The sequence below is a fragment of the Eutrigla gurnardus genome (genome assembly GCF_963514095.1).
Source record: "Eutrigla gurnardus genome assembly, chromosome: 4".
NCBI lineage: Eukaryota > Metazoa > Chordata > Actinopteri > Perciformes > Triglidae > Eutrigla > Eutrigla gurnardus.
In genome coordinates this window covers 10,074,809-10,100,821 of record NC_139918.1, presented here as the reverse complement: position 1 = coordinate 10,100,821, position 26,013 = coordinate 10,074,809, and the positions used below count along the sequence as shown (strand labels likewise).

Sequence of the window (26,013 nt, the reverse complement as noted above, 5' to 3'; positions counted from 1 at the left end):
CACCTCTCATAAAAAAGAAAAAAAAAGAAAAAAAAGAAAACACATAAAAAAATGTTTAAAATAAAATTTAAATAAAATAATAATATGCATGTATTAATTTACAGAACAAATCCCAAAAATGATATGTTTTTTAAGATTTAACGTCATTTGAAATCAACAAACCACGCCCCCGTCACTATTACAGAAAAAAAATTAAACATTTGAAATTCGCCGCATCTCAGGAGAAGGAAGAGAGAAAAAACCGTTAGGCATTTCGCAAACATGTCAAAGAGACAGTTGAATTTACTGTCCTTTTTCAAGAAAAAAGAAGAGTTGCATGACTCAAAACGAGTCAGAAAAGCCGGCGACGAGGGCAGCTGCAGCGGTTCACCCACAGCTAGCCAAGCCGGGGCAGGAGGCTGGCACCGTGGCAGCAGCTGGTCAGGTTCACCGCCAGCCGGAGCAGGAGCCAGCTACAGCGCTAGCAGTCAGCCAGGTGGACCACCAACAGCCGGAGCAACAGGCGGGTACCCTGGCATCAGCTAGCCCGGTACAACAGCCGGAGCAAGAGGCGGGAACCGCCGCCGTGACATCAGCTGGTTCACAGGAGGAAGATTCGGAAGGAGAGGGGAGCGCACTGAGCGGAGATGGGACGTCCGGGATGGGATGCACAGTTTGGACAGCTACTCAGTTCAAAGTTAAGCAGAGCTACTACCCTGGCTTCTTATGAAAAATACAGGTTTTGGCTGCACAACGTGTAAGGCGGTGGGGACTTTGGGGGCAGAGAAGACGGGGGGGATGAAACTCGCAAAAGAGTGGGTTTCATGCACAGTAACCTCATCTGCTCCAGATATTAAAAAACAGCAACGCGCAATCAGAAAAAAAGTATTTGAACATGCCCGTACCAAGGCTCACCTAGCAGCAGCAAGCATTCTTGAAAAGGCAAAAGTGGACACTTTAGGACAGTCTATAATTAATAGTCAGTCTGAACAGATAGCCACTACAGCTCGCGTATTTCGCACGGCGTACAAGGAGGCTAAACGCCACCGTCCCGCATATGGGTTCGAACATGAGATTGATTGCCAAGAATTAAATGGACTCGATATGGGGAGGATTTTACATTCCAATGTTGCGTGTGTAAACATACAGAAACATATTTCTCAAGAAATGAAAAGAAAACTGTTTGAAAAAATAGTACAGTGCACCCCCAAACTCAGTTTAATGCTGGATGAGTCAACCAGTTTAAGCAAAAAGAGCTGCTTAATAATATACCTTAGGGCTCAGTTGCCTGATATGGACAAGCCTACAAACATTTTTACTGAACTCGTAGAGCTAGATGATCTAACTGCTCATGGTATTGTCCACAAACTGTTGTCTGCGCTGGAGCGCCTGCATTTGACACAGGATTTTCTCTCTAAAACCCTCATTGGAGTAACTTGTGATGGTGCTTCTGTTATGTTAGGGCGTAAAAGCGGAGTGGCGAGTCGGCTCCAGGCCATTTTCCCTAACATTACTGTGTGGCACTGCTCAGCCCACAGGCTTGAACTTGCAGTCGCAGACGTAGTGAAAGAGATGGGCGCCATAAATCACTTTAAAATATTGATGGACAAGTTATACGCAGTGTATAGCACATCTAACAAAAACCGAATGGAGCTGAGAGAGTCTGCTGAGAGCCTGGATGTCCAGCTATGCAAAATAGGTCGTATTTTAGACACTAGATGGGTGGCATTGAGTTTTAGAACCGTTGAAGCAGTGTGGAAGAATTATCCAGCACTTTACAAGCATTTCAAAACTGCATCAGAAGATCCCTCCCGTGATAGTGTCACAAAGCAAACATACAGTGGGCTTGCTATGCGCATATCATCGCATGCATTTGTTAACAACTTAGGCATAATGTGCGATGCATTGCAAGAATTATCCGAGCTCTCAGTCGAGCTTCAAAAACGAGACATTACCATCATTTCAGCACACAAGACAATTTGACGGGAAATCTGGGTACTTGAGGCCATGTCGGATCGGCCAGGGCGCTACACTGAACTGAGCCAAAGGGGAATTGGGGAAAACTCTTTTCCATGGCATCACGCTGAATGGAGGAAAATCAAGCGACAAAACACTCGACCCCAAGCAGTTTTTCCTAACTGTGGCCAAGAACTTGGAGGATCGCATGTTATCTCAAGGAGGCCGGATGCCAGATAAAACTGGATATAACAAGTTCATTGAGGAGTTGAAGGTGCTTTACGCACAGTACTGGCCCGAGGATGCAGGTGCGCTGTATGGAGAGACTGAGGTTGAGTCACTGTGTCAGCGCTTCAACATTGACAACCCGCGCGCAGTCATACGGGCCTACAGAAAGTACAGAGACTCAGATGGAAAAGACACCCCCGATGAGCTGATGGAGTTACTTGTTGCTGTCAACAGCATCCCCATTGCAAGTGCTGAATGTGAGCGCGGATTTTCTCAAATGAACTTGATTTGCACTGCCAACCGTGCCTCACTGCTCACATCCACCATATCATCTTTACTCTTCCTAAATCTTGTTGGACCCCCCCTCGCTAAATTCAATCCAGTCCCGTACGTGAGGTCGTGGGTGGCCAAAGGACACAGAACTGCCACAGACACGCGCAGCAAAGCCCGAAAAAAAGAGGAGGAGGAGAATCCGGACATGCTCGTGATGTGGGGTGTTTTGGACAACTAAATGGTGAGCATACTTTATATTAATAGGCCGCCGTGCCAATCTTTGAATAATAATAATAATGGAAGATTTGTGTGATTTATAAAAAGCTCTTTTTTTTTTTTTGACCTGTTGAGAAATTAATTGCTGACTGTAGATACTGTAAGTCCCACCTGTGGTGATGTGGGCATTTGCCTGTGCTGTGCGGAGTATAGCCTAAAACAATTGTAAATTATCGTCATAACATTTATACCATGGATATAATTTGAAATTGAGTCTTGTAAGTCCCACGGCGTGGCAAGTGGGCATTTGCATGTTGTTTTCAGCACGTTTTGTGTATACGTTCCGGGACCTGTGCCCGTCTCGTCATCCCGAGCTGTTATATGTACTTTGCGTTCCGGCACCTTATGATTTACAAATTAAGCACTGGTTATAGCCCTGCAGTAATGTACCTCAATGGGATACAGTAGTATTCCAGTCACTGTTCAGTGATGCATTAGAATAGTGGTAAAAAGTAAAGCAACAATGCAATTTCATTGGTAACTCATTCTGTAAGAAATACATAAGACATACATTACGAATGGAGTGTTGTCCTTTGAATTCTATGTTGAACGACAACCTGGCACGGGTGGCTACTCTTACTGTAAAATCCTATTTTTTTTTTCAGTTTTACACACAATTGTATTCTGTTAGCTAGATAAAAAAAAACGAGTACAGTAACCATTGTCAATGAAGGACTGGGCTAAGACTTAGTGGTGGACATGAGGGATATTTCAATTGTCCTCTGCCATAGTGACAAAACATCTAAACATTTTGACTTGCAGTGCTTACACAATGCCAAAGGGACAATGCATTTTGGGGGCACTGACTATTTATATGAGAAAGGAATTTAGATTTGACACATGAGTGAACTGTTTTGGGAGAGATATGAGCTTTTGCAGGTGAACCATGGTGTTGTGCTGAACCATCCAGGTTATTTTGGCAAATGCACCAAGAGTGTTGAGAACGTCCGGTCTGTTTCGAGAAATGAGCCAAAGCAATTGAGAAGGATCTTTTGTCTTTTGGGGGCACTGACTATTTATATGGGAAAGGAATTTAGTTTTGAAGCATGAGTGAACAGTTTTGGGAGAGATATGAGCTTTTGCAAGTGAACTATGGTGTTGTGCTGAACTGTAAGACTGTTTTGCCAAATGATCTTAGAGTTTTGAGAATGTAATTTCTGTTTCAAGAAATGAGCCAAACCAATGGAGAAAAACTGTAAATGCTGATATTGGTGGGGTTTTTGTGGACGTTTTTGGTACTGCATGTCCTAATAGTCTACTAGTAAACATCACAGCAGGGCAATTCAATTGTGTTTTTTACCATTTACCAAAGACTTACATGTGACTAAATGCTACTGATAAATTTAGCCTTACGAAAACATTATAATGTAGCACAGTTGTAGAGGCAATAAGTCCTTGAATGTGAGTTGCCATGCTGAAAGCAGTTTTTAATGTCTTAAACCATGAACAAACATATTATAGCATAATAATGAAGACTGTCCATTTTGCCATACTTTAAGTACATACATACACACAGATTACACAACCAAATTAAATAATAATCTTAATTTGAGCATTAAGGTTTTACATTACAGTACAAAAGTCTCCAAAGTTGGATATTGAATAACAGTTTGTCTCTATGCTCACTATGAGGGATCACACATTTTTTCATCTTTTAGATCATATTCCTTAGTCATTTGGCAGTCACTTTTCAGATTGTCTAATATACATCTCTGCTCTGTTGTGCTCATCTTTTTTGATGGCATACATGCGCCCAGTTTCGGTAGAGGGAATGTCAATCCTTGCAATTCTATGCTGCAGTGGGACATTACACATCTTCTCTTCTTGGCCAGTAGAAACTCTTGGCAGGGCCATGTGGGTGCATGAGCTGAACCAGTACATCTTCATCTTGATCTGAAACTCCTATCCACCATTTCTGATCATACACACAACTCACATATTGTCTCATAGTGAGCATAGAGACAAACTTATTCAATATCAAACTTTGGAGACTTTTGTACTGTAATGTAAAATCTTTATGCTCAAATTAAGATTATTATTTGATTTGGTTGTGTAATTTATATACTTAAAGCTGGGGTATGTAATGTTGGAAAGCTAGCAAGAGAGCTAGCAAGATTTGAAAATAGCACCTCCTCCTGCCTCCTCTAAGTCCCCCCCCCCCCCCCTCCACCCCCCTCCCGTCAGTGAGTCCGCCCAAGCTGATTTTTCCGGCATCAGCGAGACGTGAAGGCTGTGCACTCGCGCTTAGGCGGGGAGGGCGGGTGCAGAACTAGACATGAAGGCATCTGATTGTTTTTTTACTCCGACCAATCTGCGCCCTTTGGTGCGAGGGGCGCAGATTGGTTGTTTGTTTTCTCAGTCCCAAGGCGGCCACAGAGCTCTGTTTAATTCCGTTCCTTTTCCTGATGACATAATGTACTGATCCCTCTGAAATTAGACGGGCCATTTCACCCAGTATAACAAAAAGTGCTTCTGAACAGGATTACATACCCCATATTTAAAGTATGACAAAATGTGCAGTCTTCAATATTATGCTATCATATGTTTGTTCATGGTTTAAGACATTAAAAGCTGCTTTCAGCATGTTCGACTCACATTCAAGGACTTATTGCCTCTGTAGCACAACTACAACTGTGCTACATTTTAATGTTTTTGTAAGACTAAATTTATCAGTAGCATTTAGTCACATGTAAGTCTTTGGTAAATGGTAAAAAACACAATTGAATTACCCTGCTGTGATGTTTACTAGTAGACTATTAGGGTGGGTTTAGCTCAGGAGGTAGAGCCCGTTGGCTGGCAACCACAAGATTGCCGGTTCAATCCCCGATCCTCCTAGCTGAGTGCCTGGTGTCCCTGAGCAAGACACCTCACCCTAATTGCTCCTGACAAGCTGGCTGTCGCCCTGCGTGGTTGACTCTGCCATCGGTGTCTGAATGTGTGTATGAATGGGCGCTATATAAATGAGGCCATTTACTATTAGGACATGCAGTACCAAAAACGGCCACAAAACCCCACCAATATCAGGATTTTAAAAAATCACTGCGACAAATTGAGGCAAAACACCCTCCCGATTTTTTAATATGATTTTAACAAAAATATAATCTTTTAAAAAAAGTAAGTTTGGACCTGATACGTGTTGTCAGTTTTTTGGAATATAGCTCTGAAGTTGGGCAAAGATGTGTTTACTTCCATTTTTGAGCCTTAATGAAAGGTGAAACTAATCATCTAAGAGAGACCATATTTTGTAGAATGTTTAAGCTAAGACCAGAGATAGAGGCAGAAGTAATAGAAGTCTTTTATCTGCAAAAATGGGAGCTCAGCCACTCTTCAAATGTACTACTTTATTTCAACAAGCCACATTTTAAGTACCTACCATACTAGGTTACCATTGAGCTACATAGGGTTGCAAAATTCCGGGAATTTTCCAAAGTGGAAACTTTCCATGGGAATTTATGGGAATAAAAGGGAATAAACTGGGAATTTTTAAAATTGATGGTTGGGTCTTCAAAGGGGACAAAAAATATCGCTGAGGAAAGTTATTTTGTAGCATAATCTTGACTAAAACAAACAGATACCATTCAATACAATTGAAAATCCATGCCATTCCTCAACCACATGCACAGAGCACACTGCTTAGTGCATGGCTATTGAGACCACGCCCCCTACTGGCACTGTGCATGCCTCCATCACATGTACAGAAGATCACTAGAAGACTGGACCAAACTTTTGAGCCTGAAGCACAAAGACTATTGAAGGCACACATTTGAGCTTCTGGACTAAACAAAGTGAAGTAAGTTTTGATGCTATTATGGGGAAATATATTTATTACAGCTCTAGTCTACGATTTGAAAGGTTTGAAAAACATCCCCCCCCCCCCCCCCCCCCCCCCCCCCCCCACACACACACACACACACACATGTACCCCTCCCCTCTGTGCTCCTCCGAGCTTGTATCGTTCTCCCCTCGCAGCCTCCCACCTCCCTCTTATTTTACGAAAATAGTTCACTGAAATGTGTTTCTGAAAACATTTTAGGCGAGAAATAAGCTATGCAGTTGCTGAATCTGTCTTTAATTTAGATTGACACCGGTCAGTTTAAAAAAATTTCGATAGCTTGCGGGCGGCGGCGCTCCGTCCCTCGAAATTCGCCGCTCTGCGACGGCATTGCACGGCTTCTTACATAGACAATGTATGGGAACATTCCATTCCATTTTTGAATGAGTGGGGTTGGGAGTATTGAACCTAACATTCCTGTTTTTGACTTCACCCATGAAGCAACTAATTAAAACATGTTCTGTTCTACTTTCAAATAAATCTGTTGAAATATCTGTTGAAAACATTTTGAATGGATGTTTTCTTATGACTTCTGTTCATATTTATGCTTGGATATAATATATTCCCAGTTAGTTCCCCTAAATTCCCATTAATTCCCATAATTCCCATTATTCCCATGGAGAATTTCCAAATATGGAATATTTCCAAAATTCCCAAGCTTAAATTCCCGTGGAAATTTATTGGAAACTTTCCGGAAATTTACCGGGAATTTTCCGCCCCTTTGCAACCCTAGAGCTACACCCCTGATATTCCATGTCTGGTATATACACTGCAGAAAATTTGAAGGCCACAGGTGAGATAGTTTTCCAGGGTATTGCTGTTTTTAAATGGCCTTTCAGAGTATGATGCCAAAAACCATCTAAACTACCCTTCATTCAATGATGTTTCATGGGAAAACTGCGGACAGTAGAGACCTAATATTTTGGATTTTTCCTATTAACAAGTGTGTCTTTGTACTAGAATTTTTACAGGACATTCTGAGATGGTCAGGTGGGAGGCATTTAATGAAATGACACGGAATGACCCCGCTGTTGAAGCCTGGTTGCTAACTGAACTGATGTGTACCCACGCCGCTGGGTCGATTTCTGTAATGGTGTTTTTGACTAACCTCAGCCATATTCGCAAGCTCAGTAAGCGTCTACTATCAGTTAAAGGACCGGGGTCCCGCTGAACGAACGCCAATTCATTCACGAGCTCCCGTGTGATAGATATTGCGCGCGCATTCTCCCCCTCTCTTTGTTTGCGTCCCGCTAACACACACACGCACACATACACCGCCCCCCACATGTATCCTACACCAGCTGTTTCCGTCTCCGGACACTGAGGACATAGCTCCATCTGGTGGCTGGACGTCGGCTCTATCTGACGTCAGTAGCTCCGCCCCTGAACGCTGTGGGAAATAGCTCCATCTGGGGGCTGTACCCGGCCATCTCTCACTCTCTCTCTCTCTCTCTCTCCCCACACACACACACACACGCACACACACACTCCACGTGTGTCTCTTCCCTTGTTTAGCTTAGCATTGTGTGTTAGGTAATTAGGTAATAAGGCTTTGTTAATTGCAGTGTTATTGATTGTGATCATTATTACTGATTTTAATAAATGTTATTATATCATAACTAGCGGTCTCTTGTGCTTGTTGTGTATATGTCACTGGATAACAGCAGGTTGTGAAGGCTAGAGTTCGAATTTCACGCCTTTTTAATTGTTCTATTGGTTTTGTACTTCTATGCCAATGATCACGATGATTGGCATGTGAGTATAAAACCTTTATATTGAGACTGAATTATCTTTTCCCTGATCCCAGGGTGGTGCCCCATATATTCATAATTATATCATAATAATATATTAAATATAATTATTAATATCGATAATCATATTGACATTAATAATTAGCTGTTGATAAACAAATCTGCTCCTGCTACTACCCCAACAGTGATATACATGCATGACGGACACAGTGTCCCCCACTGTATAATTTCTCCTCCAGTCTTAATTATTCCCGCATGCGAGATGCGGAGAATGCGATTTCAATTATTATACACAGTAGTAGACTACACACTAAGTGACTATAGGAATAGCCTGCAAGACTACAGTTTGCCATCTCATTACATGATCTTTGTTTGTGTGAAGTGAACAAATTATCCCTCACACTCAATGTTTCATAAATCGCATGTTTATACTTAATAGCCCAAATAAAAACATTTCGTGCCGGTGCGTCTTTTACGCATTCCGAAAGTGCCTGTTTTATCATGGATGGGCTTGGATTCGGACATTACTACATTTCAGGATTTTCAATGGTAACAGATAAGGTCATGGTAATAATCATCTTGCTTTATTATTATTATTAGCACTACCATCTCCTCAAACTAAACAAGTGGCGTCTCAGGTTTTGGCCATCCCTAGTACTGGCGCCAGGAGTTTTTTTTAAAGAACACTTGCCTGATAGCTTCTATCCTCTGCTGCTAACGCTACCGCTGTGCCGTCGCCACTTCCGTGTTTACCCAGCTGTTTCCGTGACGCGAGTTTATAAAAATTCAGCTAAACTTTTTCATATTCTCACGTGAAACTCACGTGACGGAAACAGCTGGGTAAACACGGAAGAAGCGTCAACGCAGCCGTACCGTTAGCTAAAAATGCTTCTGAGGGGGTATTTGGCTGGATTAAGGTGACCAGATTTCTGAAATGAAAATCGGGGACATTTCCAGCGCGGTGGTCAAAATTCCAATGTTATCATTATGAAATAAATAACAGGGGCAATTACATGTTAATTTTAATATGTAAAAGCAGTCTGCAGCAATTAACATTAGAGCTGTAAAAACCACAGATGAAACAAAAACAACAAAACAGATTCTTATCTTATTCAACTTATTTATTATTTAGCTGATGATTTTTTTTTTTTTCAGTTCACAAGCTTCATGGAGAAAACAAGAACACATTTGATGGTGCACATATGAAGAACCGCAGTGCAGACAACTGACTTTAAAAGAGGTCTTCTCAAAGTTATAGAAAAATTGTGAATGCTGTGAATTCATTGTGCGGAGCAACAATATTACAATCCTGTCTACTCAGGCCTGAGGTAAGAAGGTATTATGTCTTCCACCTTTTTAATTCCAATGACTGTAACGTCAGTACGTTAGTTTCACTGGCTACCGTAATAACTGGAGTTTGCGTCGGTGCGCAACTTTTTACTGGCTACCGTAATAACTGGAGTTTGCGTTGGTGCGCAACTTTTTTTCTCTCCCATTCAAATCGGGGACATTTTCGGGGACAGCTTTAACCGGGGACAGGTCGGCCAAATCGGGGACTGTCCCCGAAAATCCGGGACGTCTGGTCACCCTAGGCTGGATGTCATGGTGGAAAAATACAGGAAATGGTCTATATACAACATTCACTGTAAATCAATTTATACATTTTGACCATAAATGTATCTACTGTGCTGCTGTATTTTTTACAGGAATTCTCTGGTAACCACAGCTGCCAGCGTTTTCCTGTAAATACAACTTTTTTTTACAGTGCATGGTCTGGTCTCTGGACTAAGATGAGCTACTATTGTAGAGCTCTGGGGGACCACAGACAGTCTCTGGTTTCTCCACATGGTCTGGTCTGGTCTCTGGACTAAGATGAGCTACTATTGTAGAACTCTGGGGGACCACAGGCAGTCTCTGGTTGCTCCACATGGTCTGGTCTCTGGACTAAGATGAGCTACTATTGTAGAGCTCTGGGGGACCACAGACAGTCTCTGGTTTCTCCACATGGTCTGGTCTGGTCTCTGGACTAAGATGAGCTACTATCGTAGACCTAGGGGACCACAGAGAGTCTCTGGTTTCTCCACATGGTTTAGTCTGGTCTCTGGACTAATGTGAGCTACTATCGTAGACCTCTGGGGGACCACAGACAGTCTTCTGGTTTCTTCACATAGTCTGGTCTGGTCTCTGGACTAATGTGAGCTACTATCGTAGACCTCTGGGGGACTACAGACAGTCTCTGGTTTCTCCACATGGTCTGGTCTGGTCTCTGGACTAATGTGAGCTACTGTTGCTCTGGGGGACCACAGTCTCAGAGACCAAGAGACGAAATTTGTTTCCTCCATTTCTGATTCAGCAACTCATGTTTGCCTCATGCGTGTTGCATCATTGGTGCCACTTGACGCTTTTCCAATCTATTCGTGTCCCTTCACGCCGTTTAATTGACTTTATTTGCAGCTGGACTCTTCAGACTTACAGCTCGGGTTGGTAAGAGTAGGCTAGTTTTGAAAAATGATTGAAAAGGATCTGCCAGCACATTCTTGCGTCCAGATCTTCTCAGATTCTTGTTGGAGTAGAAGAGACGGCCTGCCTCATTGTCACGGCTTGGCGTCGCTGAGTCACATGACCTCTGCAAAGACCCTCACACGAAAGCATTAAAAGTAGCTTCGAGGAGTTTACACCTGATGGAAAGGAGAACACAGAGATACCTCATGTCCCCCTTTATGAGCCTCGCCTAACCCACTCATCCACAGAAGGGTTACACTTATTACCTACATACTGTATGTGTATACGATACGATACGATAGACTTTATTGATCCCACATCGGGGAAATTCACTTGTCACAGTAGCAAGAGATGTACAAGCAATAAAAAAACAACACAATAAAAACAATAAAATACTGGATAAAAAAAATAGACAGACAAAAGACAAGAGGATTTAGATTAATAAAGATATAGAAGAGCAATGGGCTATGTACATTATATACAGAAGGTTATTTACGTTATATACTATGAAAAGTGTGGAGAAATGCATGTTAGGGCTCTGTAGGGTAAAATATAAATGTGAATTAAAAAAATAGTATACAGGTATAATATTGCACATGATAATTGCATTGATACTGTAGTAGAAGGTGCTAGATGGAAGAGGTAGTAGAGGTGAAATAGTGCAAAGGTATATAGACAACGGGTTATAGGTGCTACATTAAGAGTTGGATGTTGTACAGTCTGACAGCGGTTGGTATGAACGACCTGCGGTATCTTTCTTTTTTACACCGTGGGTGTAGCAGTCTGCTGCTGAAGGAGCTGCTTAAGGCCCCCACAGTCTCATGTAGGGGGTGAGAGGGGTTGTCCATGATTGATGTCAGCTTGGCCAACATCCTCCTCTCACCCACCTCCTCGATGGAATCCAGACGACAGTCCAAGTGCAGGGGGACAATCTCGCTGTGCACCAGGTGTCGCAGGTGGGTGAGAACGATCCTCTCCATGGTCTTCATCAGGTGAGAGGTTAAAGCCACTGGCCTGAAGTGGTTGGGCTCCCTGGGGTGTGCAGTCTTTGGGACTGGAACCACACATGATGTTTTCCACAGGAGTGGAACTCTCTCCAGACTGAGGCTCAGGTTGAAGATGTGCAGAAGTACTCCACAGAGCTGATCTGCACAGTCCTTCAGCAGTCTGGAGTTGATGCCATCAGGGCCAGTTGCTTTCCTCGTCTTGGTCTTCCTTAGCACCATCCTTACCTGATTAGCTGTTATGGAGAGGCGGGGGGTGGGGCCATGGTGTGACTCCTGTTGAGTAAGGTTGGGGGTGGATTGTGTGGATCGGTCTACCAGGGAGTGGAGGGGGTTGATGTGGTGTGAGGAGGGTGCAGTTGGTGTTTGAGGTGTTACGGGGGGAGAGGGGGGGGGTGGTGTGCTAGCACAGTCAGGTCTGAGCTCTGGTGAGAGGGGGAGGGTGGGGTGGCACCGTCGAATCTGTTGAGAAAGAGATTCAACTCATTTGCCCAGTCCTGGGGCCTCATGTACTAAGAATTGCGGGGATTTCCTACTGAAACATGGCGTACGCTAGAATCCAGAAACTGTCGTACGCACAAAAAAAATCAGATGTATCAAAGTGTGCGTACGCATGGATCCAAGCACTTTTCCTATGTACATCCCAATCAACATGGAATTGAGCGCACATGTAGAAGTGCTAAACTCCTCCCTGTCCACGCCCCAATTTAAATATGCAAATGAATTTAAATAGGGCCTGCACCGGGGATTCCCCCTCTCTGCACCATCAGATCTACAAAATGAGTAAAGGGAAGAAGCGCAACTTCACCGAGTCTGAGATCGAAACGCTCTTAAACGAAGTTGAGACTCGAAGAACAGTATTATTTGGTAGCCTCTCATCAGGCATAAACACAAAAAAAAAGAAATGTGAGTGGGAGCGTGTGTGTGAGGCAGTGAACGCTGTGGGGTCGGAGCAGCGCACGAATCACTATTACTTTTTGTAAAATATATATATATATATATATATGCTACCGTTAGTGGGAAACAAACAGAAGGACAAAACAACTTCATTACAAGGATTGACAAGACTGATCACACTTATAATAAGGACTGCAGAAGTGCGCCGTGGCTACTGCAGTGTGACATTTCCAACTTTAAGCACGCGTTTATCGACACAAATACTGAACACAAGGAGACAATAAAGGGCTTGTTAGATAGCTCTGCCGCTCTATTTTCACCAGGGAAAAACAAATGCACATATTTGAATGCACGTGCCCAAATGGGCATTGTGCTGGTTTACATTCGGGGCGCAATTAAACGGATACATTTACTCACCGAGAAGCCACCCATCGCGCACCGTGCCAGCCTCCAGCCTGTTACCAACCATGCTATTAGTAAAAATGAACGAGTCATGCGTTGAACCAGGCCACCTTGCCACGATGTTGGTGAGCTGCATTTGCGCATCACATATTATTTGAACATTTATTGAATGAAAATGTTTCCTGTTGACAAAAACAAATTCATCCTGTGATGGCGCTTTTATAGCAACATGTGTGCAGTCAATAGCTCCGATTACATTAGGGAAACCGGCTCTTGCTGCAAATTGCGCTTTAATGTTAGCCTGTTCAACAGCATTGTATGGGAATTTGATGTACCTGGATGACATTCTGATCCCGTCCCACACAGCTGGCATGGCTCGGCTCAGAGTGGACTGGCACACTCCTGACCGGTCGGCCAGTTCCCTCTGGAAGGCTCCTGTTGCCAGAAACCCCAGAGTGGTCAGCACCTGTGTGGGCACGGACAACCCCCGGCTCCTGGCTGTGTTTCTTTCTAGGGCCAACCGCAGCTCTGCGCACAGCTCCAGTAACACTTGCCTCGGCAACCTAAAACGACTCATGAGCCAGTTGTCGTCATTTGCTAACATATCCTCCCGTTCTCTAAACACCCTGTCACGTCTGATGTTACCGTTTGCGATGTCTTCTAACAAGGCCAAGGCTGCCATTGTTAATGCCATTTTTTCATCACTTTGCGCATGCTTTTATATCCATCCATATGATTGCAAACACGTGTGTGTTAATTGTCCATTAATGTGTCTCTGATGTGCACATTACTCTGAGGACTAATTGTTTTCACATAATTAACAGTTTCCCAGCATCACCTCAGAGTGTCGCCAAAGGAACAATAGCTGTAGAAACGTGCGTACGCCAGCCATGAAGCTGGCGTGGGACACCGCACATTTCCACGCTCATTTCACTTTTGATACATCTGAACGTTGGCGTGGAAAATTACGTACGCCACGTTTTTGTGCGTACGCAACATTGATACATATCCTTTGAGTGGCCAGAGATGGTTTTCAGGCCTCTCCAGACCTCTCTGACGTTGCCCCCCTTGAGGCGCTCCTCCAGCTTCCTCCTGTAGATGTCCTTGCCTCTCCTTATCCCCATTTTCAGCTCCCTCTGTACTCTCCTTAACTCCTCCTTGTCCCCAGATTTAAAAACCCTCTTCTTTTCATTAAGCAGGGCTTTTAGCTCAGGGGTCACCCAGGGTTTATTGTTGGGAAAACACCGTACCTTCTTGGTAGGCACAGAGTTTTCCACACAGAAGTTTATGTAGTCCGTGATGCAGGTTGTCAGGCTGTCGATGTCTTCCCCGTGAGGTTCACATAGCACATCCCAGTCCGTGGTGTCGAAGCAGTCCCTCAGCGTCATACTGGTCTCCTCAGACCAGCTCCTAACATACCTTTTGGTGGGTTGTTGTTTATTCACAATAGGTATGTATGCAGGGGACAGATGAACCAGGTTGTGGTCGGAACAGCCCAGCGGCGGGAGGGGTGAAGAGGTGTATGCATCCTTGGTGTTCACATACATTGAATCCGATGTTCTATTGTCTCTAGTGTGACATTTCACATACTGGGTGAAGGTGGGGAGAGTAGAGGACAGGGAAGCATGATTAAAGTCACCGGAAATGAGGAGGAGGGACTGGGGGTGCGATGTTTGAAGTTTCGTCACTACAGTGTGTAAGGTCTCACAGGCTGCAGCAGCGTTGGCCGACGGGGGGATGTACACGGTTGTCGCGATAACGTGCGAGAATTCCCTCGGGAGGTAGTATGGCCGAATGCTAACCGCTAGCAGCTCAATGTCTTTGCTGCAGTATATATGATTGCAATATATGTATATACACTCACACTGTGGTCATAAAGGTATGGGATTCATACGCGAGAGAATGAAAAGGTTTCGCTTAAATTTTTTTTTCATAAATGCTTATATTATCAGGTCGACAAGTGTTGACATGATAATACAAGCATTTATAAAAAATCGGCGAAACTTTTTCCATACGCTGGCATGAAACTTGCGTCACGGAAACAGCTGGGTAAACGCCGACTGCCATTAAACACCAACGAAGAAGAAGCCGTGTAAACACGGTGCCGTCTACGCAAACAGTGTAGCTTTAGCAGTAGAAGCTATCAGGCAAGTGTTCATTTAAATAAGCTCCTGATGTACTTACAAACTTTAAAATGCCTCGTTTTGTGAGTACAGACCCTATGTGTACTACTGCAGAAGTTTGGTAACATTCCATGCATTATTAGTGGGGAAATTTACGAGATATACTGTAAGTACCATCGCGCTATTACGAAGCCGTTCGGCTGATCGCCCTATCTTGACCAATGCTGACCATCGCTAAAAATGCTTCCGAAGGGGTGTTTGGCTGGAGGTCTTGGTGGAAATTACCTAGGGTCCATTTCACTCCGGACCTACACTTTAAGAGAAGTGCTTTTTATTTATTTTTGTTATACCTCAGACTGGTGTAAGAAGTTTTTCATTTTTACTTTATTTAGACAATGTAGACTGGTCTTAAGACAAATGTTTATTTTTTGTATTCCTTAAGAGATTAATAGAAGTGTTTTTAAAAAAATGTTTTTGTTGTGGACTTGTTTAAAGAGAAGTGTTATACTTGTTAATATAACTAATGTTCATGTTCTTGATATATCCTTTAATAAAATCCAGAAATTTTTTCTGGAAGTTTTCCAAAAGGTTTTTCAGTATGTTTTTAAAAACTGAGGTTTGAACCGAACCGTGAGTCAAAAACCGAAGTCGAACCGAATCGTGGTTTTGGTGAACCGTTACACCCCTAATATATATATATATATATATACACTCAACAAAAATATAAACGCAACACTTTTGTTTTTGCTCCCATTTTTCATGAGATGGACTTAAGGATCTAAAATTCATTCCAGATACACAATATTACCATTTCTCTCAAACATTGTTCACAAATCAGTCTAAATGTGTGATAGTGAGCACTTCTGCTTTGCTGAGATAATCCATCCCACCTCACAGGTGTGCCAAATCAAGATGCTGATCTGACATCATGATTAGTGCACAGGTGTGCCTTAGACTGTCCACAATAAAAGGCCACCCTGAAATGTGCATTTTTTTTGCTTTATTGGGGGTCTGGGGACTCAAAACCAGTCAGTATCTGGTGTGACCACCATTTGCCTCATGCAGTGCAACACATCTTCTTCGCATAGAGTTTATCAGATTGTCAATTGTGGCCTGTGGAATGTTGGTCCACTCCTCTTCAATGGCTGTGCGAAGTTGCTGGATATTAGTGGGAACTGGTACACGCTGTCGTATACGCTGGTCAAGCACATCCCAAACATGCTCAATGGGTAACATGTCCAGTGAGTATGCTGGCCATGCAAGAACTGGGACATTTTCAGCTTCCAAGAATTGTGTACAGATCCTTGCAACATGGGGCCGTGCATTATCTTGCTGAAACATGAGGTGATGTTCATGGATGTATGGCACAACAATGGGCCTCAGGATCTCATCACGGTATCTCTGTGCATTCAAAATGCCATCAATAAAATGCACCTGTGTTCTTCGTCCATAACAGATGCCTGCCCATACCATAACCCCACCACCACCATGGGCCACTCGATCCACAACATTGACATCAGCAAAGCGCTCACCCACACGACGCCACACACGCTGTCTACCATCTGCCCTGAACAATGTAAACCGAGATTCATCCGTGAAGAGAACACCTCTCCAACGTGCCAGACGACATTGAATGTGAGCATTTGCCCACTCAAGTCTGTTACGGCGACGAGCTGGAGTCAGGTCAAGACCCCGATGAGGACGACGAGCATGCAGTTGAGCTTCCCTGAGACGGTTTCTGACAGTTTGTGCAGAAATTGTTTGGTTATGCAAACCAATTGTTTCAGCAGCTGTCTGAGTGGCTGGTCTCAGACGATCTTGGAGGTGAACCTGCTGGATGTGGAGGTCCTGGGCTGGTGTGGTTACACGTGGTTTGCGGTTGTGAGGCCGGTTGGATGTACTGCCATATTCTCTGAAACGCCTTTGGAGACGGCTTATGGTGGAGAAATGAACATTCAATGCACGAGCAACAGATCTGGTTGACATTCCTGCTGTCAGCATGCCAATTGCACGCTCCCTCAATGCTTGTGGCATCTGTGGCATTTTGCTGTGAAACAAAACTGCACATTTCAGAGTGGCCTTTTATTGTGGGCAGTATAAGGTACACCTGTGCACTAATCATGATGTCAGATCAGCATCTTGATGTGGCACACCTGTGAGGTGGGATGGATTATCTCAGCAAAGCAGAAGTGCTCACTATCACACATTTAGACAGATTTGTGAACAATGTTTGAGAGAAATGGTAATATTGTGTATCTGGAATGAATTTTAGATCTTTAAGTCCATCTCATGAAAAATGGGAGCAAAAACAAAAGTGTTGCGTTTATATTTTTGTTGAGTATATATATATATGTATATATATATATATATATATATATATATATATGTATATATATATGTATATATATATATATGTATATATATATATGTATATGTATATATATATGTATATATATATATGTATATATATATATGTATATATGTATGTATCAGTGGCGAGCGGTGACCGTTTACTGTGGTCATGCTGAAGTGTCAATACCATGCGCGCCCGTGGGGGGGCATTATATTTTTTAATAAAAAATATAATATGGTTAGTGGAAACAGCTTGTAGTGATCACGTTGGTCCAGAGTACATTTGATCACTATAAGCGGTTGATTACTAAAACCGAATTGTTATTACAGTATTTCACTTATTTTTTTTATGGAGAACATCATCTAAATGCCAGTTGTATAGTTTTTCAATGAGAAAAATGTAACGAAACGGTCGTCAGCGCGATCCTCTCGTCAGCTCCAAACTCACCCGTCTGCACCTCAATCACAGACCTGGTTTTCCGCACAGCATTTACAAAACTCACTGACACCACGTCTCAGATCAGTAGGCGCTGCTGCCGGTGTGTTTTTAAAACGAACTAGGCTAGTAGCGCCGCAGATTTCTCATTCCCCACCTTGTTTGACTGAGAGTGTTTCGAGATGGTTTTCATGAATGAACAGGCAATATGTCGCTGTCAGACCGGATCGTTTGACGGGAGGGGGGTCGGCTAGCTAGCCATTTGTTTCTCATACGCGCTAGCTTGAAAGTGACGGACGGAATTCTTTGCAGTCTTTGTGATATTTACTTCAGGAGTAGGCCGACCACTTGAAATTATAGCTTTCTTTTCCTCAAAAGGTCTCCGCGAAAACGGCACTGAACGCAAAGCCTGAATATAATCAATATTTTCAGCCATTTTGACCAGGCTACACAATGAATGAACCACTGACAGTTTCCCGCTGAACAATTCAAACAAGTCATTTTTGCGCATGCGCGTTGGCAGATAAGCTGCTTCACTGACAGCTTTTTTGCCATTCAAAACGCTCATCTACAGTAAACACAGCCTTATAGCAGTAACTGTACTAGTCGGTGTCACAGTGCGCATGCGCGGAACAAGCTGTCAACTTTCCAGCTTTTCGCAAGCAAAACGGGACAGATTAGGCACGGATTTAAGACCAAAACAGTAAAACTAAGGTATTGTATAATTGAACACACTGCCAGATTAATATTTTCAATTATTTTTATTGAAGGGCTTGGGCATGCACTGCATTTATAGCTTATTATGACCGCTCGCCCATGGTATGTATATATATATATGTATATATATATATATATGTGTATATGTATATATATATATATGTATATATATATATATATATATATATATATGTATATATGTATATATATATGTATGTATGTATGTATGTATATATATTTTAATATGTATAATTGAAAACTGTGATTTCAACTGTGATTTCAAATTTGCCATATTTTAAAGACGATATCAAAATAATTAAGTAACCAGGAACAATGGAACTATAATCTATTTTTTTCAAATGTAATCTGGTCTGATTTGATTACTTAGATTTTAATCTGATTATGTAATCCAGATTACCTGTAATCTTTTACCCAACCCTGACTCACTTTTGACTATGCACTATGACTTATTTTACCATTTTTATCCACATACCATACTTTACTTTACATTTTTATGATTTTTTACATCACTGTATTACTTTTTTCGGTTTGCTATACTACCCCCCCCCGTCCATCAATCAAAACATCTCTTATGTAAAAACACCGATTGTTCGAGACACAAGAGGACGGGCTTCATCCTGTCAAAGCGCACACAAATACCTGTCCTCTCTCGTCCTGCTCTGAGACACGATGTCGGTTCCAGTCATGAATCACTGCTGCTCACGCTGTTCTACATCTACCCAGCAGGGGTCCTCAGAGGGCAGCCACCGACCCAACATCATCTTGTGTTGGGTGTGAACATACAGTGTGTGTACACACACACACACACACACTTTTCACACCATTGTGATTAAAGAGGCTTTAAGAAACAATACTGCTTTAAGTTGTTGAATAATAGAATCGGTTAGTCCTTACAGCTCAGAAAGCCTTGGACTAACCCTGTAAAATGCCGAGCCCCACCACAGTGGAAGCAATGTATCACCAGGACAAACCAGATTTTTATTGGTTGTTCAACTTTGAAATGGAACCATCACTGAATATTTTGTTTCAATTTAAATATTCTACTTTGAAATCAATATATCTAATTCATAGTGGTTATTTAATTTCCATCTTAAATTACCAGATGGCTCATTTAAATGGTGGAATTCCAAAGAGAAATGTTCTGGATGCAATTGTTTGTTTGAGGATTCAAAAAGACAAGTGTTGGATGTTCAAAATAAAATAATCCATGATGAGTACAAGCACATTTAATGAGGTTCAATGAAAGTTAATATCAGGTTCACTGAGAGTGCGGTGAAGTCATGATTGAAATTCATCATTCAAAAAATCAAACATGATCACCCGGGCTACCTTTAGTTACCTGGATTTGTGAAACCGAAAAAGTAAATCTAGTTTCCCATATTTCCACGACTAGAAATGACTTTCGCAAAGAGGAAACCAACTAAATTCAAATGGTTTTCAAAGTAAAACATTGCAGTGATAGAAATGTAGTGGCGTATTGGTCAATTTCTACATACAGTGTTAAGTAGTGACTAAAAGTCACCATTAGGAATTCAGTTTCTTATATAAATTGAAATAATTATGCCATTTATTTGCTTCCATATGCAGCAAATTGCAATTGCACTATTTTATCAACTAAAAATTTTGAAAAAAAGCATTTAAATGTGGTTGAATGTTTCGACTGAAAAATAAAAAGCAGCATTTCTCCCTGCTTTCTAAACGTTTGCTTTTCCTCTTCAGAAACTACCTTTGAAGAATCAGGAGATTAGAGGACTTTTGTGGTGTTTGTTTTCAAGTCTTAAGAGTCACATTTTTTTTTGTTATTTTTTGTTTTTTTAGATCCCAATAAAAAAACACTAAATACTGAGATGGAGGTTTTTCTTTTACAGTGCTTGTTGAAATGACGGCAGCAAAACTCATTCTGAACATTAACTACTTCAACTACTGCGTCTAAACTGTGGACTGAATATGTGCTGAACGTTTAGCAATAACACAACTGAAATTTAAATGAACATTTCTGATAATCATTTAAGGGAAAAACATTACACATTTAAAAGTTACAGCTTCTCAAATGTGGAACCTTTTGACTGATTTTCACTAGATCTAGCAATTAAGTGATTAATTGTAATGAATTATCAGCAGATTTATAGATTTAAAAAAAACAATACAATTGTGTTATGTTGGCTCGACAGTCAACCACAACTGTTTCTTTACTTTTCCAGTGATTTTGCTAAATTTCTAAGCTTTTCACAACCTGGTCACTGTTGCCTTGTTCTAGTTCCACAATTTAACCTTTAATGCAAACTGGTGTCTGGTCTGATATGTGCAGGGGAATGCTTTTCAGTCATTACCCATAAATCATTGGGTCCACTGTTAATCCCATCTCAAGAGGAAGAAAGGATGAACTGTGCACTGTGGACTGTGTTCAGTCCAAACGCCGGTGGTGTCGTTGGGAAATGATTGGCTCCATCTCTCTCAGCCTGGTAAAGAGTCAGAAACAGTCAAAGAATGCCACAGCGCTTCCCCAGTCCCATCTCCGACATCTCCGAGCATTGTCTTTTAGTTTCTGTCTTCTTCCAGACGCGTGGAGGATCTGCGCCGACTCGTCCAGCCAGGAATGTGGTCAAGAGGAAGAAGCCGGTCCTGTTCTCCTCAGGTTAAACCACTTATGTGCCAAGTCAGGAGAGATGTATCAACGTCTTGTATGGAGCTCAAACAATCCGGCTTCCAGCGGTAATACTACGTGTAATTGTGTCAGGGGAGCAACAGAAAGGCCTCACATCCCTCAGGAACGCATTATGTAGGCGCCAAGCTGCTTAGCCTAGTGACCTGTTGGGTTCTTTTCTGTTTTAACGCAAAAAATATATAAAATAAATTAAAACAATCACCAAAAAGAACAAAAAAATGGACACTAAACATTATATTTCTCATAGCACCATGCCATCGGTTTCCAGTTCTTAACACTTAATTGCAGTGTATCACATTTCCATAGGGTTTTTTTTTCCTTTTGTTTTTTTTTTTCTGATATGAGAAAAAACGGCTAACACTCGTGTGACGATGAAGAAACAAAAACAGGAAGGAAAAAGAAGAGGGAGCAGACAGACGCGATGTGGCGGGGAAGCAGGAGGACCAGCGAAGCTGAGGTATCTGCTCTAATTCCTACAGGGTGACCACAGTCCGGCCGGCTGACGCCCAGCCGACGGACGCCCAGTCTGTTTTTGTGTTTGGTGACAGAAGGCACATGTTGCCGAGGTGAGGGGGGGTTGAGCAATGAAGTCTCCTCCATCCAAAGTGGGGAAGCTAAGCCTTTGTCCACCTGCTGCACCGCCTGATGATTCACACAGTATACACCCGCTCACTTTCAACGTTTTCACCAAGGACTCTTTCCCAAACTATTCCTCGTGCAGCTGCAGATCTGGAGGTTCTGAATGACGGAGACAAGACCTGCAAGCCACTTGGATCGTTTACCAGCCAACCAAGGTAATGAGCTGAGAACAGGCCGTCCACATGATGATTGGCGCCTTGAACAGCGGCTGAAATGCAGCTGACTGGACTAAATAAATTGAGACCCATTTCCCACCCCCCTTCCAAAACTCACACTCGGACTGATACGTGTTCCAGCGAACGGGCCGGTGCGGGGGCCGGCGGCGCCGCAGGAGACGGAGCAGCCGCAGGAGGGGGGGTTATTGCTTTAAGCTCGTTGCCGGGGCAACTCTGGGTGCTGACGCCGCGGTTGAGGGGGCCGGCGTGTGGCGGCGCGTTAGCAGGCAGGGCGTTGGGGTCGGCTCGGGGGATGTTGACGGGGCAGGAGCGGGTGCGGGCGTGTCCCTTGTGGCCACCCGGGTGGCAGACGAGGCTGCCCACAGTGTCGACGGGGGACAGGTGACGCTTCAGCCAGCGCTCCACCCGCTCCTCCTTGTACTTGATGGAGTACCAGGTGAGGAAGATGAAGAGGAAGCCAAAGAACTTGAGGCTGGCGGCGAGGCCGAAGTACACGAAGCGCAGGGAGGTGACATCATATTCCCAGCAGGAGCCGTGGACGCCGCAGTCCTGCTGCCACAGCATGCAGGTGGTGTCGATGACGGCGCCAAAGTAAATGGGCGTCGGGATGTAGGCTGGGTGGAGAAGAGAGGGAGAAGAGAGATGAGAGGAAGGCAAGACGGAGTGAGAATAAATAAACATGAGAGACGGAGATAATACAGAAAAGTGTGAAATTGGTGAGGTGACATCAAGGTTGAGGCAGAGGAGCAGAAATGACCACAGGATAGGCCTGTTCGAGTAATCGATTTTAAATCGTAATCGCGATTATGTAGTTAGGACGATGTTAAAAACATGAAACTCGTAAAATCAATTTTTTTGTGTGTCTGATTTTTGGCTCAGAGACAAATTATATTTTTCAAGCTTTATTTATTTTACAAAAAGTTGAAGTTCTGCACTTTATTCATTCATTTTTGTTTGATACATGTGAAAGTGAGGTTTTTCTCTTAATCCCAAAGGGATTGTTTTTTTTGTTTACAAGAGGTCTACAAGAAGATAACATGGAGCAAAGCCAGATGGCAACAGTTCATTAATTGTTCTTTATATGAATCCCTTGAGGGATTTTTTGTTTGATAAGAGCAAGGTTTGCACTCAAATCCCAATAGGGAAATTATTTGCAAAAAACAAAAAAAAACAGCATATTTGAAATAATTTCTTTGCCTTTTGTCATTTCACAAAATAATCGTAATCGAAAATCGGATTTTGAGAGAAGAAAAATTGGGATTTTATTTTTGGGCAAAATTGAACAGCCCTACCACAGGATTTGGCCAAACTAAGAAAATCTAAACCGTAAATCTGAATCCTGTGTGTTTGAATGATGATAACCTAAACGGTCACATCCTGGCTCCAACGCCACGCCCCCATGTCGTGGGATTCATCCCGACAGCAGCCTCCTGAAAGTCCCATGTATCACATCCAATCTATCTCCTTACTCCTCATTCAGGAGAACAGTGATCAACATCTCATTTCCTGACCGCTGATCAGTTAATGAGTCAGCAGTAGCAGAGCGCACAGTGCATTTACATTTACAACCAGTGCATTTTTCAAAAGACTGTCCTCATAAGAAGGTGAAATGAGGAGGCATGTTTCTGGGTTTCCACTCACCGAGAGTCCTGAGGAGAACAAACTGCATTCCCAGAGCGAATGGCCTCTCCTGCTCCGCAACAGACCTGCAGCACAAAAACACACGGAGCGCTGAAAGGCTGAGGAAGGTCACAACGCCAACCAGACGAAACCAGACGTGTGTGTAAAAGAAACCGACCTGAGCGTGACGATGATGGCGGAGGGCTGGGCACAGGCGGTGATGAGCGTGACGATGAAGAGGAAGACGAGGAAGGGGATGAGGGTGCTGCAGGTGCGGTCGCACTTCCCCGACACGGCGTAGCCGTTCTCGTTCAGGTAGGTTTTGACGATGACGAGCTGCAGCTGGTTGCTGCCCTGCCCGCTGGACGACGGCGTGATGACCTGTCGGCTCTGGACGCAGGCGCAGTCCGAGTAGTTACGGGTCTGGAGGGGACACACGGACATGTTTTAGGCACTTTTAGAGCATATCAAGATGAGTGCCAGGCTCACAGGAAATCCCATTTTTCTGACAAACTCCAATTCTATTGAGATCTTAGAACATCAAACATGTTTTCTCAGATTTATCACAGGCCAGCCCGAAACATTAGACGTGCAGCTCGATGAGAGTAGATTGCATCGGCTCGTTCCTCCACTCTCCCGGGCTCTTACCCCGGTGCTGTCGTTGGCGACGCTGCTGCAGCCGGCCAGGCAGGGGTTGAAGTACGTGATGCCGTCGGAGCCGCAGACGGGAGCGTACTCATGGATTTTACAGCCGCAGTTCACATTACAACCTCCGGTCAGGTTCCTCTGGGTCATGGTGAGAGTTGGTCTGGGAAGAGAAAATACACAGCAGCTCTTTAGGGATTCTAATTAAAAATCCCATGTCAGTGGACTCACAGTTTGGACTTTGATAGAAGAATATGTAGCTCTCTGAAGCCTGTTGACATACAAACAGGTCTACTACAACTACCAAGGTGCATTTCATCAAGAAACAGCCAATCACAGCCCTTCCAACTGTGAGGTGAAGACCAAGCGGACTCTTAAAGACGGAACAATCGGCAGATTAAATTCACTTTGCTCTCCGATTCCGGTTCTGGGTGGAGCTTCTCTGTGAGCAGCTGAGGCTCATGGGTACTGACTCAAAACATGAACCATATGATAATGATCCATTATGAACGTGAGTTTAAAGATAATAATATTCAGAAACAAATCCCACTATTCAGTTTGTTTTTCTGGGCAACCCTTGTTATAAAGTGTCATGCATGACATTTATAACTTTTATAAAGCCTTATAAATGCATTATAAATGTGCCTATGATGCATTATATACATGACCTTCATAGAAAGTGTTACCAAAAATGTCATGGCAATCCATACATGTGTGCTACTGCATGTATGGCTGTCTGACATGTTTAGTGCTGTGGAGATTAATTTCCCCTTGGGGACGATAAAATCAAAAGTATGAATTTAAAAAAAAGGCTAACTTTGCTTGCTTAAAATTAATTTAAATTAGGTTCAATTGGTTAGCAAGAAGAAACAGAATCAACAAGTGTAACGAAGTAAAAGTGCTTACAGGTCACTAAAAGGAAACGGTCAAAGAAGAACTGGTGATAAAAAACTTAATGAGGGGAGGAAAATGAAAAATGGACAGTAAATTATGAAATGAGTGACGGCTGAGGGATGAGAGATGGAAAAAAGAACAAAAGATAACGAGACAAAGAGTACCGAAAAAAACAGATCAATTAAAAAGAGCATTTCAGAAACGTAACTAAAGATGAAGAGAGCAGAGCAAGAAGGACAGACAGGCTGAAAGAGGGAATTAAAAAAAGAACCGGGAAACACAAGAGAGAAGAACAGAAGGCCAGATATCTTCCAAGCTGTCCTTGGACATTTTCCATCGTTGCCATGTAATCGCTCTCAGGGACGCTCCGTCCAAAAGACGACGCCTCCGTTTGCTGGCTCCCTGTCTGTTACCCTGCACCCATCTGAACGCTCGCTTCCTCTCCCCACGCCGGTCACCACCGGGGAGATACGAGCTAGCAGCCACGCTGTCACACGGGAAGTGATCGGCTCCGAGAAAGGCCAAACTGCAGTCAGCAAACGGCTGTCTCTCATTTAAGTGAAGGCTTTCAACGACCCTGTTCACTCCTGGCATCACCATGACACCTGATAGGAGTCAAGGGACG

General features: G+C 43.1%; 2 protein-coding genes across 3 annotated transcripts in view; both read right to left on the bottom strand.

The window, feature by feature from the left end:
- LOC311012983 (WD repeat-containing protein 37) overlaps positions 1-26,013 on the bottom strand; it is a 265,141-nt gene that overhangs the window by 119,446 nt on the left and 119,682 nt on the right. The gene's annotated exons all lie outside the window — the stretch shown is intronic.
- The window catches only part of LOC311012966 (solute carrier organic anion transporter family member 5A1-like), a 33,677-nt gene continuing 27,623 nt past the window's right edge, over positions 19,960-26,013 (bottom strand). For both annotated transcript variants that reach the window (XM_084008806.1, XM_084008807.1), the window contains 4 exons: positions 24,498-24,657; positions 24,028-24,272; positions 23,871-23,935; positions 19,960-22,843 (listed from right to left, as the gene is read on the bottom strand). In XM_084008806.1, the coding sequence (XP_083864932.1) occupies positions 22,323-22,843; positions 23,871-23,935; positions 24,028-24,272; positions 24,498-24,657 (991 nt within the window). In that variant the 3' untranslated portion in view covers positions 19,960-22,322. The remainder of the gene's footprint in view (positions 22,844-23,870; positions 23,936-24,027; positions 24,273-24,497; positions 24,658-26,013) is intronic.